Source organism: Borostomias antarcticus (assembly GCF_949987555.1).
Source record: "Borostomias antarcticus genome assembly, chromosome: 2".
Classification (NCBI taxonomy): Eukaryota; Metazoa; Chordata; class Actinopteri; order Stomiiformes; family Stomiidae; genus Borostomias; species Borostomias antarcticus.
Genome location: NC_140235.1, coordinates 32,565,832 through 32,580,831, shown reverse-complemented (window position 1 = coordinate 32,580,831; position 15,000 = coordinate 32,565,832). Strand labels below are relative to the sequence as shown.

Below are 15,000 nucleotides of genomic sequence, written 5' to 3'. Positions count from 1 at the left end.
GTCCAGATTTGGCTACTTGACCTGAAATGAGACTCCTGTTGAAGCATTGCGTGTAATCATTTCCATATCCCCCTCCTTACTGTATGTGTGGGTCATGGAATTTCACAGACTTCTCAGTGGTGTAGTCATCACCAGGGAAAGAAGAGGTCATCTATCCTCATCACCATGAAAACACTGACAATATTGTGTGTGTGTGTGTGTGTGTGTGTGTGTGTGTGTGTGTGTGTGTGTGTGTGTGTGCGCGCGTGTGCGGTGTGTGTGTGTGTGTGTGTGTGTGTGTGTGTGTGTGTGTGTGTGTGTGCGTGCGTGCGTGCGTGCGTGCGTGTGTGTATACGATATCCTCTGTTGGCTTGGGAAAGACGTTGGGTAATTGTACTCTTATATTTTTATGGGAACCCTTTCACACTGGAGCCATGTGTGTGCAGGGGATGTGACCCCAGAGCGGGGTAGGGTTAGGGTTAGTTAGGAGTTAGGGTTAGGATGTGACCCCAGAGGCAGAGCGGGGCATCCGAGCGGGTCGTCCTCTGACCGCAGCATCGGTGGTTCCATTCCTGGCTTCTCCTGTCCACATGTCCAAGTGTCCCCGAGCAAGACACTGAACCCCAAATTGCTCCCAATAAGCAGGCTAGCACCAATGGCTGGCTGCCATGGATGAGTGAATGGGTGAATGAAAGGCCATTGTCAAGCGGTTTGGAGAATGTGTCGTCCATTTACCAAATGTCTATTGTTACAGAATATGTATTTTGTTTCAGAAATACTTATTTGTAAGGAAGCATTGTATGTTACTGTACATTACTGTGTCCAAGCCTAGTATCAAACTGTAAAGCAACGTTGCAGGTTCCTTCATGTTCAGGTTCCTTCATGCAGTACACGTTTCCTCCAACGCGTCAGACTCAATGGAACATCATTCTGTCATAGTTTGGCCGGTAAGAAAAGTGACTCAACACTGGCTTTGCCCCTATTCATAAGCTGTACCAGTATGCTGTACCAGTAAAAGTGGTACCAGTAAGGCTGTACCAGTAAAAGTGGTACCAGTAAGGCTGTACCAGTAAAGGTGGAACCAGTATGCTGTACCAGTAAAAGTGGTATCAGTATGCTGTACCAGTAAAAGTGGTACCAGTATGATGTACCAGTAAAAGTGGTACCAGTAAGGCTGTACCAGTAAAGGTGGAACCAGTATGCTGTACCAGTAAAAGTGGTATCAGTATGCTGTACCAGTAAAAGTGGTACCAGTATGCTGTACCAGTAAAAGTGTTACCAGTATGCTGTACCAGTAAAAGTGGTATCAGTATGCTGTACCAGTAAAAGTGGTACCAGTATGCTGTACCAGTAAAAGTGGTACCAGTATGATGTACCAGTAAAAGTGGTACCAGTATGATGTACCAGTAAAAGTTGTACCAGTATGCTGTACCAGTAAAAGTGGTACCAGTATGCTGTACCAGTAAAAGTGGTATCAGTATGCTGTACCAGTAAAAGTGGTACCAGTATGCTGTACCAGTAAAAGTGGTACCAGTATGATGTACCAGTAAAAGTGGTACCAGTATGATGTACCAGTAAAAGTGGTACCAGTATGCTGTACCAGTAAAAGTGGTATCAGTATTCTGTACCAGTAAAAGTGGTACCAGTATGCTGTACCAGTAAAAGTGGTACCAGTATGCTGTACCAGTATGCTGTGGAAACGGAGGATTTCATTCATGGTTCCATTTGCCCCAAGGAATGTTCCCTTATACAATTTTTGGAAGTAATTATTTGACATACTGTGGAGTGCATGACTTTGCACCTTGCTGGTGTCCCCACGGTTGAGAAACTTCACACTAAAGTGCCCTCATGAGTGGCAGAAACGAGAGGGCGGGCCCTATGGGCTGCCCTTCACATGGGAAAACTTCACAAGAAAGTTGATTAATTTCCCCACTTGGTTTAAGTAAAGAAAGATTATTACATTTATCAGATTAAATTATTTGAATGGATATTTTTGCTAATGTCTTGACTGAATTCAGGGGTGAATATAACAGATTAATTATAAAGGGTAGAAAAAACAGAAGCTTGCCCTCGTACAGTAAGTGATCACATGGGCTATGAACCTGAACCTGTCACTGGTCTGGGATCAGTGTGAACCAGTCAAGAACCTCACCTTGATGTTCTGTCACTGGTCTGGGATCAGTGTGAACCAGTCAAGAACCTCACCTTGATGTTCTGTCACTGGTCTGGGATCAGTGTGAACCAGTCAAGAACCTCACCTTGATGTTCTGTCACTGGACTGAGATCAGTGTGAACCAGTCAATAACCTTACCTTGATGTTCTGTCACTGGTCTGGGATCAGTGTGAACCAATGCTGACCCTTCAGCTTGAATCAGTCACTCACAGCATCAGTTGATGTAAAAGTATAAAATAATTTGAATACTTGCAAAAGTATTTGAATACTTGTCCAGCTTTTGGTAAGGTAAAATGCAAATTACTTAAAACATATAGCATGAAAATAATCAACACATCTATAATTTTTCTTTGGAGGTGTTATGGGTGTTTGGGTGTGTCATTTTAAAGGTGTATTGTTCCCTGTGTGTTTTTATCATAGAGGTCTGGTGATACTTTTAATCAGGATGTGGTGATACTTTTAATCAGGATGTGGTGATACTTTTAATCAGGATGTGATTATACTTTTAATCAGGATGTGGTGATACTTTTAATCAGGATGTGGTGATACTTTTAATCAGGATGTGATTATACTTTTAATCAGGATGTGGTGATACTTTTAATCAGGATGTTATTATACTTTTAATCAGGATTTGGTGATACTTTTAGTCAGGATGTGGTGATACTTTTAATCTTAATCAAGGATGAAGGCCATTTCACCATACATGACGCATCATAGCTTTTGCACGCTGATGGGGCCCCATGTCGTGCAGTAGGTGCCCTTTTTATCTTTTGGCCCCTGGCCTTCAAACAGCCTGAGTCCACCACTGCCGAGCGCACATGGGAGCTTAAAGAGACACCCTCGCCTTAAAGAGACACCCTCGCCTTCAACCCAACCTTAGATGAATTAAAGAGATACCCTCGCCTTCAACCCAACCTGAGATGAATTATGTTAATCCATCAGCCATAGAAATAACAAAGCTCTTCTGACCTTGACAGAAGTCTGAGGAAGGCTGCGCGTGACATCATCACAGGGAGACACACATGTTGAGTGCTTTAGGTGACAGGTGACTTAAAGCGGGGTTACAAATGAGTTAGGACATGTCTTTACCTCATAGTCCTTTGAATAACATAGGAAACGTGCTTTAGTGCGGCCTTGATGTGGAGTAGGGAGTTATAAGGGGGAATATGGTGGTGACAGCATTGTGAGTTGTGGTCAAGGCAGGTAGTTTACACAGTGGAATCATCATGCTATATTACAGAGTGTAACCCTTAGCTGGGGTCAACTGGTGCCGTTTTGGGTCACACATGGTGTGTGTGTGATTGTGTGTGTGTGTGTGTGTGTGTGTGTGTGTGTGTGTGTGTGTGTGTGTGTGTGTTTACTTGTGAATGCATGGGTCCTTGGATCAAATCATTGATCTACTCTGCTAGCACTCCACCCCTCACCTTGACCATCTTCCAAAAACATTGTTCTCCCTGGACGACGTCGCTGAGCTGACGCACGTTTCCCCATTTCTTCAGTGAATCGGATTCCCAGTCATATAGTTTAGCTTCCTTTCGTGCAAAAACACAGGCTGCATCCTCATCAGCCCAGCTAACATCGGTCCAGGAAGGCCTGCAGTCTGGCCAGGAGAGAGTCCAGCTCCATCACGGCTTATTAGCTGTGAAAGCCATCCGCGGAAACGCCTCCCCCGCGGAACTCTGGGACAGCATGACCTCAGCTGATCCTTCAGTTCCGCACGTCATCACCAACGAGCCGCCCCCCCCCCCCCCCCCCCTGTGCGTGGGACCATCACCCAGCTAGACTCGTCCTGGTTCAGTCCACTAGCGCTGGGGGGGCCGGCCTTGTGATCCAGGCACTAAGAGTGAATGGATAAGGAAGTGAGTGGGCGGAATATGCTAGAAGCATGTAACTGAACCCTACAGCACTTTGGAAAGGCCTCTCAAACACATTCACCTGAACTAGGTCTAGCTTTTTAATCTGTACCAATGGAGATAAAGGTATTTTAAACAGTGCGTAGACCCTTCAATGTGGGATACAAAGTGTGTGAGTGTGTGTGAGTGTGTGTGTACATGCATGTGTGTGTGCGCGTGTGTGTGTGTGAGTGTGTGAGTACCGCTAACATGAGGAAGAGTGGTCACGGTGTCCCAGCAGAGATGTCTGAAGCAGACGTTTGGACCGCACACAGGCGTTGACCCCGCAATCCAATAACCATCCCCTGAACACTGACCCCGCAATCCAATAACCATCCCCTGAACACTGACCCCGCAATCCAATAACCATCCCCTGAACACTGACCCCGTGATCCAATAACCATCCCCTGAACACTGACCCCGCAATCCAATAACCATCCCCTGAACACTGACCCCGCAATCCAATAAACATCCCCTGAACACTGACCCCGCAATCCAATAACCATCCCCTGAACACTGACCCCGCAATCCAATAACCATCCCCTGAACACTGACCCCGCAATCCAATAACCATCCCCTGAACACTGACCCCGCAATCCAATAAACATCCCCTGAACACTGACCCCGTGATCCAATAACCATCCCCTGAACACTGACCCCGCAATCCAATAACCATCCCCTGAACACTGACCCCGCAATCCAATAACCATCCCCTGAACACTGACCCCGTGATCCAATAACCATCCCCTGAACACTGACCCCGTGATCCAATAACCATCCCCTGAACACTGACCCCGTGATCCAATAACCATCCCCTGAACACTGACCCCGCAATTCAATAACCATCCCCTGAACACTGACCCCGCAATTCAATAACCATCCCCTGAACACTGACCCCGCAATTCAATAACCATCCCCTGAACACTGACCCCGCAATCCAATAACAATCCCCTGAACACTGGGAATATCGGAATATAAACATTTGGCTGATTTTGAGGCATTTGTACTGTAGTTTGAACAAGAGATGGGAGAGGATGGGAATGGAATGAGCAGTTAGATGAAATTGCCGTGCTTTTAGTAAACTCTCCCCAAATGATGCGTCCAAGGACACACCCCCTCATGGCCGTCCACCGCTGGGGAATCTGTTCATCGTGATGCAGAATGTAATTAGCTCATCATGTTACCATCTGTTATACAGAAGCGTGTCCCTGGCACTCTTCACATTGTGTTGTGATATGATAACACCAACAGGCATTTCATTAGACATTCATAAATATAGTCAAATTCCATATGAGACCGTCAAAATCAGTTCCCAATAATAGCGATTGCTGTAGTCATGGACCACTGTCCACTCGGATTCTTCCCGTGTGGAACGTAATGAGTCGGCCCACATGGAGGCAACCACACAAATAAACTGCCTGATTGCGAAGCTTCAAAGATTGTCCATGGTATTTAGTAACACTAAACCAGCATCTCAACTTGTGTTTCTTGAAAAGTAACTCATACTGGCAGTAGAATTGAACATGGAAGCAAGAAATGGAATGCAACTTTCTTCAAGTTTTCTTTTTTCAAGTTTCAGCTTTCTCAAGAAAACCTGAAATAATGTCCTGCAAAATGTTCAGAGCCGGCTTAACCAGAGTGGAGGGATTAGCGAGGAGAACCAGTGAATACATGTTCCTATTTCTCAGAGAAGGACATGCCAGAGCCAGAGGCCGAGTCAGGCTCTAAGTTATGTCCAGCGTGCCTCCATGTTTACCAGGGCTGTTTTCTTTAGCATTAGTGGACTGGGCACCGGGCAGCACAGGGACATAACGGTCCAGTATGAGAGCCCTGGCCAGGCTGGTCTCTCCCTTAGAGAGACCAGTATGAGGGCCCCGACCAGGCTGGTCTCTCCCTTAGAGAGACCAGTATGAGGGCCCCGGCCAGGCTGGTCTCTCCCTTAGAGAGACCAGTATGAGGGCCCTGGCCAGGCTGGTCTCTCCCTTAGAGAGACCATTATGAGGGCCCTGGCCAGGCTGGACTCTCCCTTAGAGAGACCAGTATGAGGGCCCTGGCCAGGCTGGTCTCTCCCTTAGAGAGACCAGTATGAGGGCCCTGGCCAGGCTGGTCTCTCCCTTAGAGAGACCATTATGAGGGCCCTGGCCAGGCTGGACTCTCCCTTAGAGAGACCAGTATGAGGGCCCCGGCCAGGCTGGTCTCTCCCTTAGAGAGACCATTATGAGGGCCCTGGCCAGGCTGGACTCTCCCTTAGAGAGACCAGTATGAGGGCCCCGGCCAGGCTGGTCTCTCCCCTAGAGAGACCAGTATGAGGGCCCTGGCCAGGCTGGTCTCTCCCTTAGAGAGACCAGTATGAGAGCCCTGGTCAGAGAGGCTGTGTTTTAATGCAGCACTGAAGGAGTTCACCCAGCCAAACATGAAAGTTATCATCGGGTCAGATATCAAACACCTCTACCCTCAGACCAGACCAGGAATCTGGCTGTGTCTGTTTGTTTGTGTGTGTGTGTGTGTGTGTGTGTGTGTGTGTGTGTGTGTGTGTGTGTGTGTGTGTGTGTGTGTGTGTGTGTGTGTGTGTGTGTGTTCGTAGGGCCTTGTTATTATTCTATCCATATATAAATCGCTTAGATTTCTGTGTGTGTGTGTGCTGGAGGGCAGGCCGTAGGTTGGGCATTCTGAGTTCCCCTCCTCCCCCCCCCCCCTCCCCCTCCCCCTCCCCCTCCTCCTCCTCCTCCTCCTCCCCCTCCCCCTCCTCCTCCTCCTCCTCCTCCTCCTCCTCCTCCCGAGGGCACAGCTGTGGAGCCGAGGCCAGGATGAATGAACAGTGTCTGGCCGCTGCTAGCGAGTCCTCCCCTGATCCCCGTTCCATTACGTCAAGAAGCTCTCTCTCTTCCCCGATCTCTCTGTCTCTCTCTCTCTCTCCATTAACCTCTCTGCCCCCTCTCTACCCCTCTTTCTCTAGCGCTCTCCCTGTTACTCCCTCTCTCTCTCTCTCTCTCTCTCCCTCTCTCTCTTTCTCTCTCTCTCCCTCTCTCTCTCTCCCTCTCTCTCTCTCTCTCCCTCCCTCTCTCTCTCTCTCTCTCTCTCCCTCCCTCTCTCTTTCTCTCTCTCTCTCCCTCCCTCTCTCTCTCTCTCTCTCTCTCCCTCCCTCTCTCTCTCTCTCTCTCTCTCTCTCCCTCTCCCTCTCTCTCTCTCTCTCCCTCTCTCTCTCTCTCTCTCTCACTGGCAGAGAAGTTCTCTCTAGGTTAATGGGATTTAAAAAGCCCTCTGACAACATTGGCTGATCTATTTCTCCGGGACTGACAGCAAAGACACCTGTGTTGAGTTTCTGTGTTGAGTTCCTCCCAGCTCAGAACCCACCTGTGTTGAGTTCATCCCAGCTCAGAACCCACCTGTGTTGAGTTCCTCCCAGCTCAGAACCCACCTGTGTTGAGTTTCTGTGTTGAGTTCCTCCCAGCTCAGAACCCACCTGTGTTGAGTTTCTGTGTTGAGTTCCTCCCAGCTAAGAACCATCACCTGCTTATGCATCCATGGAACTTCAGTCCACAAGTAAACAAACAAGCTTTCCTTCCCAGATGAAAGTTCCAATGAGTTCGTTTCACATTTCAGTTACGTGGTATTTGCCTGTAAACTACTCTGATTTAAAGCCACACTGAAGTAAAAAGGACCTGGAAATGTACAGTATTTATTCAGATACACTGTGTAACAAACGACAGCTTAACAGTGGAAATGATGATATTGCTCTTGGTGAAGCACCTTGATTAGATTTACTCATCTTAAAACAACGAATCACATAATGGTCAGTTGGTTGGTGGGAATGCAACATTGTTTGACTAGAAAGGCCATTAAAGAGCACAGGCCTCGTTGGTGTAGTTGAGTTGAAATAGTTGAAGTGACGCCTCATTTTCTATGTGATAGTTTTACATGTATAGAAAAATATGATAATATTGTTTGCTTAAACAGCAAATAAATAAAGTTGATATCTATCTAAAGTACTACTAAGATTCTCCCTTGCACCCATTGTATTTTTAGTTTGCTACTTTTGCACTTTGCTTTCATCACTAGATCATGCTCTGAGTCAGTCCAGAACAGCAGTCCAGAACAGCAGTCCAGAACAACAGTCCAGGCAGGAGAGATCAAGACCAAGTGAAGGAAATGGTCCCAGTCTGGTTCTGTTATCATTTTCATCTGCCCAGTGATTCTGATCCGCTCCAAAATATAATGGGTTCTAAGTTGGCCCATGCTACACCCCTCCACCAAGTTTTGTGAAAATCAGGTAGTTTTTGTGTAATCCTGCTAACGAAGGAACAAACAGTGATGGCCAGACGTGGAGGCGTCACTGACCTGAACATGGGGGCTTGTGGAAACCATCATCCATTAGTGGAACAGGCGGTGGGACAGCGCATAATTTACCCCCCTGGCATGGGAAACATAACCTTTGACCTCCAAAGAGACTATAGCTTTGTCATGTGGCTTCATAATGGGGCAAACCCCGAGCCCAGCGTATCCGTCAGAGAACGGGGGGGCCCTGTCACTCACAGGGGGGGGTCTGAATGGGCAGGCTCCTGTGAAAGAGCCCTCTCCCTGGAGAACAAAGATACCACCATCATGTCTGTCTCCACCCCCTGACACACACACACACACACACACACACAACACAAACGCACATGTAACACACACACACAACACACACACACAACACAAACGCACATGTAACACACTCTCACACACACACACACACACACACACACACACACACACACACACACACACACACACACACACACACTGCAGGCACAGCTTTCCTCCATCAGAGTGACCTGGCCTCACCCCAGAGCAAAACCAAAAGAGTTTCAAAGTAAAACAGCTTTATTTGGGCTTCATCCACTCAAACCCCATTCTTCTTTTGCTGATTTAAATCTACAACCTGCAACACAATGAATGGGACCCAACCATTACACGGATTCATGAAACCGTTCTGCCTGAATCTCTTGGGGCCAGGATTCTCTTTCTGTTATCAAGTGCAGTGGCTCAGTTCAGCTCATCAGTTATCACACAGACTGAGTTGCCCAGTCAGAGGGAAACTAAGCACACTCAGAATCCTGTGATAGTAAGCACCGAGTTCTCAGTGTAATACTAGATGGTGGTATAACATGCTAACATCTGTCTGGGCTTCGAGAGGGAGATGCCAGGAGAGGAGAGATGGCCTGTGAGAGAGACAGTAAGGGAGACAGAGGGAGAGAGACCGTGAGAAGAGAGAATAAGTAAGAGAGTGAGACAAAGACAGAGGAGGAGAGAGAGAGAGAGAGAGAGAGAGAGAGAGAGAGAGGACAAGATAACGTATGAAGAAGTAGAGAGCAGCAGAATGCAGCCGCGAGGCGGAGAGACGTCTCAAAGCTAATCCAGGTGTCATGTCCTGCCAGCGGCTCTGCGTTGCATCTCCTCGCACCCTACTGCTGATCTCTGCCTGCTCCTGAACGTCTCTCCCCGGAGATAACAGAAGCAGACCCTCTGACAGACAGGGCCACGTCCCGGAGGCAGGAGACAGATGGAAATATGCCATCAAACACAGGAGTCGTCTCTGTGCTTCATGAGTGCTTAAATCCCCCGGTCCAGTTCTGACTCCCAGGAGGGTCCAGGTTCTGAGACATAACGAGACAGCTTCCTGACTCCCAGGATGGTCCTGACCCGAACGGTCCAGGTTCTGAGACATAACGAGACAGCTTCCTGACTCCCAGGATGGTCCTGACCCGAACGGTCCAGGTTCTGAGACATAACGAGACAGCTTCCTGACTCCCAGGATGGTCCTGACCCGAACGGTCCAGGTTCTGACACATAACGAGACAGCTTCCTGACTCCCAGGATGGTCCTGACCCGAACGGTCCAGGTTCTGAGACATAACGAGACAGCTTCCTGACTCCCAGAAGGGTCCTGATCCATACGGCCTTAGTCCACATCTTGAGTGCGTCTAAAACCTCCCATAGTTCATCTGCCGTCACCAACAATCGGTCGCTCAAGCAACTGTGTTTACTGCCCAGAAAACACAGGCAGCCATGGAGACAACAGTCTTTATGTGAGCTCACCTCCTTCCTCAAGGTCTGTGTGTGTGTGTGTTTGTGTGTGTGTGTGTGTGTGTGTGTGTGTGTGTGTGTGTGTGTGTGTGTGTGTGTGTGTGTGTGTGCGTGTGTGTGCCCATGTTTCTGGTGGATGGATAAGGGGGCGGGGGGGGTAAAATTAAGAATTATTACTTGCTTTGGGCTGTGTTGCCTGTGATTCTCATTTGTGAACAAAAGGGTTGTTTTGGGATGGGAGGACATTGTTTCCCTCTGACGTCATAGGTTGTTGAGAGAGTGGTTAGGATGAGGTGGGGGATTATTTAGTTCAGTCCCAGATGTGATACTACTGATAGATACTGTGCATCTTTTGAACTGGTGATGCCTCTCGGCTGCTCTAGAGACTACAGCCTGTCTGAGAGTTACACACCGACTCGGTTTCTATGGCTTCATTACAACTGGAGAGGAGCGTGAGCACTGATATCCCCCAGTGTTCGCTGATATCCCCCCGTGTTCTGACTGTCATGAATATGAAGAATTACTGGACTTAACCACGTTCAACCAATCTCAAGAGTCATGACGCAAAGGCCTTTCTCTCGTTCACTCTAGTATCACACTGTAGGACAGAAGCTGTGTGTGTGTGTGTGTGTGTGTGTGTGTGTGTGTGTGTGTGTGTGTGTGTGTGTGTGTGTGTGTGTGTGTGTGTGTGTGTGTGTGTGTGTGTGAAGTCCTCTGTATCATCACTCGTTTTGCCAACAAAAGCACTTTGACGAGCTGTCTGCTTCTGTGGTCCCGACCCTGATGTCAACAGCAGGCTTACTACTCCAAATAGGCCTCCATTATCCTCCCGGTCCACTTCAACACGGTGTCCAACACTGGCTTCAAAAGAGACACCTCTGAAAGGCTTTCAACCACTTCAACCCAGACACAACAGGATGGCGCATGAGGAGACTGAGATCATGAATGCCATTACGTCGGGGGAGGTGTTACTTACTAGCTTTGACACCAGCGTGTCTTCTACCCACAACGGGGTTGTTCACGGTGCAGAGGTGATGTCAGGAGACCAATAGCTGTCTGGTATGAAGACTCTTATCACAGTCAGCCCATTAGTCACATGCCAGAGCCCCCCCACAGTGTAGCAGACCCAGACTGGTTGTGGTGGGGAAGCTTTATCTCCGGTCTCGCGTCTCGCGCCATCACCTATCACCTTATCTCTCTGGGCTGTCGATGGGAATGTGAGTATTATCTGTCTTCCCTCGCCAAGGTGACCGGTCTCCTACAGCGGCCCTGGGGGTCTGGATTCCCCCCCTCGCTGTCACCCTCTGAGACCCTGGGGGTCTGGATTCCCCCCCTCCTCACTATCACCCTCTGAGACCCTGGGGGTCTGGATTCCTCCCCTCACTATCATCCTCTGAGACTAGACTGTGGTGAGCGAGTCACGGAGCTGAGCGCACCCAGGTCTGGAGCTGCAAACATCCTGGTATTCACCCTAGTCCTAACTCCTCCTGGTACTCACCCTAGTCCTAACCCCTCCTGGTACTCACCCTAATCCTAACCCCTCCTGGTACAGTACTCACCCTAGCCCTAACCCCTCCTGGTACTCACCCTAGTCCTAACCCCTCCTGGTACTCACCCTAGTCCTAACCCCTCCTGGTACAGTACTCACCCTAGTCCTAACCCCTCCTGGTACTCACCCTAGCCCTAACCCCTCCTGGTACTCACCCTAGTCCTAACCCCTCCTGGTACTCACCCTAGTCCTAACCCCTCCTGGTACTCACCCTAGCCATAACCCCTCCTGGTACTCACCCTAGTCCTAACCCCTCCTGGTACTCAACCTAGCCCTAACCCCCCCTGGTACAGTACTCACCCTAGTCCTAACCCCTCCTGGTACAGTACTCACCCTAGCCCTAACCCCTCCTGGTATTCACCCTAGCCCTAACCCCTCCTGGTACAGTACTCACCCTAGCCCTAACCTCTCCTGGTACTCACCTTCTGGGACAGAAGTTCACCGTGGTTCAAGTCCCCACTGATGCTAAAGTCCCTCAAACAAAACTGAGATAGTCTTTATCTTCTGTTATTGTTTTGTTGTTGCTGTCCTCCTCCAGGGGCAGCCAGGAGCAGTGGGCAGCCTCAACACTGGCGCCCGGGGACCAAGTCCAAGTGCTCAGTCCAGGTCCTGGTCAGGGGCCGGACTGAAGAGCATCTGTTCTTCTGCATGTTTTTCATATTGTGCATTTTGTATGTAGAAGGAACCCGAGTGAGCACGGGGAGAACATGCTAACTCCCACCCAGGAGACAGGCCATGCAAACTCCCACCCGGGGGACAGGCCATGCAAACTCCCACCCAGGAGACAGGCCATGCGGGAATCAAACCCAGGACTGAATGTGGGGTTCAGTGTCTTGCTCAAGGACACTCTGGCCCAATACTGGGGGCTGGGATCGAACCTGGGACCTTCCGGTCACCAGCCGGCCGCATTACCGCGCAAGCTACAGTACATGATGAATGACGTTACAGTACATGATGAATTACGTTACAGTACATGATGAATGACGTGTACTCAAAGTTCTTGGTGCTGCTGTTGCTGCATTCAGGCCAGTGCTCAATTGTAAAGGTCACCTATAGATGATACAGCACATGGAGGGATGGATGAGTTGATGAACATTGTTGTTGGAGTAATGCGAGGAATAATCTTTCCAGTGTCAACAGTTATAATGCATAGCATTTCACAAGCAGTCTGGATCCACAATTTATTTGCTTCTCTCTCCAGCTAGATCCTAACTCTTATCCATAAACAAAAATTGAAACAATGTCTGATCCATGTTTGGCTTGTGAAATAAGCATTTTTAAATATGTCAACAGAGATGTTTGGCAAATATGGAAGTGCTTGCGCAAGCATTTCATGGCCATGCAGGAGGGACTTCTCGGAGGAGGAGGAGGTAACTTCTCTCAATTTGTATCTGGACGAACGATATTTGAGGGGAGTGTTGGATAGAGCGAGGGCCGCGGAGAGTGACTGCGAGGAGTCAGATTTCAGAGTTTGAGGGCCGCTTGAGTCGCGGAGCACTGAAGCTGCCTTTGTTTCGTTTGGAACCGCAGGCAGCAGGGAAACTGAGGGAGTGAGTGAGTGAGTGAGTGAGTGAGAGAGAGAGAGAGAGAGAGAGAGAGAGAGAGAGAGAGAGAGAGAGAGAGAGAGAGAGTGAGTGAGGGGGAGAGCAAGAGATTTTAAGCAGTAGTGAGTGAGAGGCAGAGCGGGCTCCAACTCTTACCACTATCACATATGAACAAGAGGACTTTTGTGTGGACAATACCATCAACGAAGATGACTTCACGGTAAATGCATGCACAATTTACGCGCTTTGGTGCCTTTATCAGCAACCTTAGTTTTCTGCTTGCTTCAGCTACTCTATTCTCTTCTATCATCACAGCTTTGCCCCGTGGTCCTTTGGAATACATCTCGTCCTGTGGTGCTGCCGGCCGTCGACTGCTTATCAGCTTCTGGAAGGTAGGAAGACACGCGCAGGATCCGCTGAGGTTGATGTGGTTGTATGATGATGATGATGATGATGATGATGATGCGCACATGTATCTGCTATGGACAGATGGGGAGGCTGTCAGTATTTATTTGTCTGACTCTTTTGTAATGTAAAATGTAGCCTACTGTAGTCTACCCTTGAGTTCTTTTTGGAGTATACACTCTCGTTGTAGAATTTAGACAATCAATTATGAGTTATGAAGTTGTGCATTCGTTTAAGAATCCATGTTGCGCCGCGTTTCAGTACTCACGTGAGTTAATGCATGCAATATAAAGGGCTCGTGTCACCCAGACAAATTAAACCACTAGTTTTTGGCTGGTGCTCCTGACCAGCATAGCAGCGCGCGCCTTGCAGCATCACCAGCGTGAAACCACGCAAGCTAGCTATTATTTTATAAAAGTGTCGTCCAGGCACACCGCTTTCAAAACGTCTAAGCACTGTCTTTTTAGCACCGTAACAAAATGTGTAATGTTCATGGAATGTAAACTTTTGGAGAGAGTTTTCCTGTTTGCAGTGCGCTCTGCGTTTTAAGAGCGATTTGTCACCGTCACTGGCTATAGCTTATCTGATTAATCAGGCCTAATGCATGATGGTCAACTCAACGGCCTGGGGGACTTTGAGGGATACCAACCAATGCAATGTCTGGCTGATCCTGTTGAATGCGCATCACATTCGGTGCTCCATCTAGTGTCATGTGATTGAGGCTTTTTAAAGGGAGGTTAGATACATTTTGGGTCGGTCAGGTCGTTGGTATTTTGGTTTCAAAAGCCAGAAGCAGAGGGGGCAGGTAGAGATAGGAGGGTTGGGGGACAGGTAGAGATAGGAGGGGGGGGGGCAGGTAGAGATAGGAGGGTAGGGGGACAGGTAGAGATAGGAGGGTGGGGGGCAGGTAGAGATAGGAGGGGGGGGGACAGGTAGAGATAGGAGGGTGGGGGGACAGGTAGAGATAGGAGGGTGGGGGGCAGGTAGAGATAGGAGGGGGGGGGACAGGTAGAGATAGGAGGGTGGGGGGACAGGTAGAGATAGGAGGGTGGGGGGCAGGTAGAGATAGGAGGGGGGGGGACAGGTAGAGATAGGAGGATGGGGGGGCAGGTAGAGATAGGAGGGTGGGGGGACAGGTAGAGATAGGAGGGTGGGGGGCAGGTAGAGATAGGAGGGGGGGGGACAGGTAGAGATAGGAGGGTGGGGGGACAGGTAGAGATAGGAGGGTGGGGGGCAGGTAGAGATAGGAGGGGGGGGGACAGGTAGAGATAGGAGGGTGGGGGGACAGGTAGAGATAGGAGGGTGGGGGACAGGTAGAGATAGGAGGGGTGGGGGACAGGTAGAGATAGGAGGGGGGGGGCAGGTAGAGATAGGCTACTGTCCAGCTAGAGAT

At 49.1% G+C, this 15,000-nt stretch overlaps 1 protein-coding gene across 1 annotated transcript in view; it reads left to right on the top strand.

Moving 5' to 3' along the window:
- Window positions 1-13,411: 13,411 nt before the first annotated feature.
- LOC311322469 (uncharacterized protein) overlaps window positions 13,412-15,000 on the top strand; it is a gene marked incomplete at both ends in the record, with an annotated part of 54,755 nt that continues 53,166 nt past the window's right edge. The window contains 2 exons of the mRNA XM_084454533.1: window positions 13,412-13,422; window positions 13,518-13,594. Coding sequence (XP_084310659.1) covers window positions 13,412-13,422; window positions 13,518-13,594 — 88 coding nt within the window. The remainder of the gene's footprint in view (window positions 13,423-13,517; window positions 13,595-15,000) is intronic.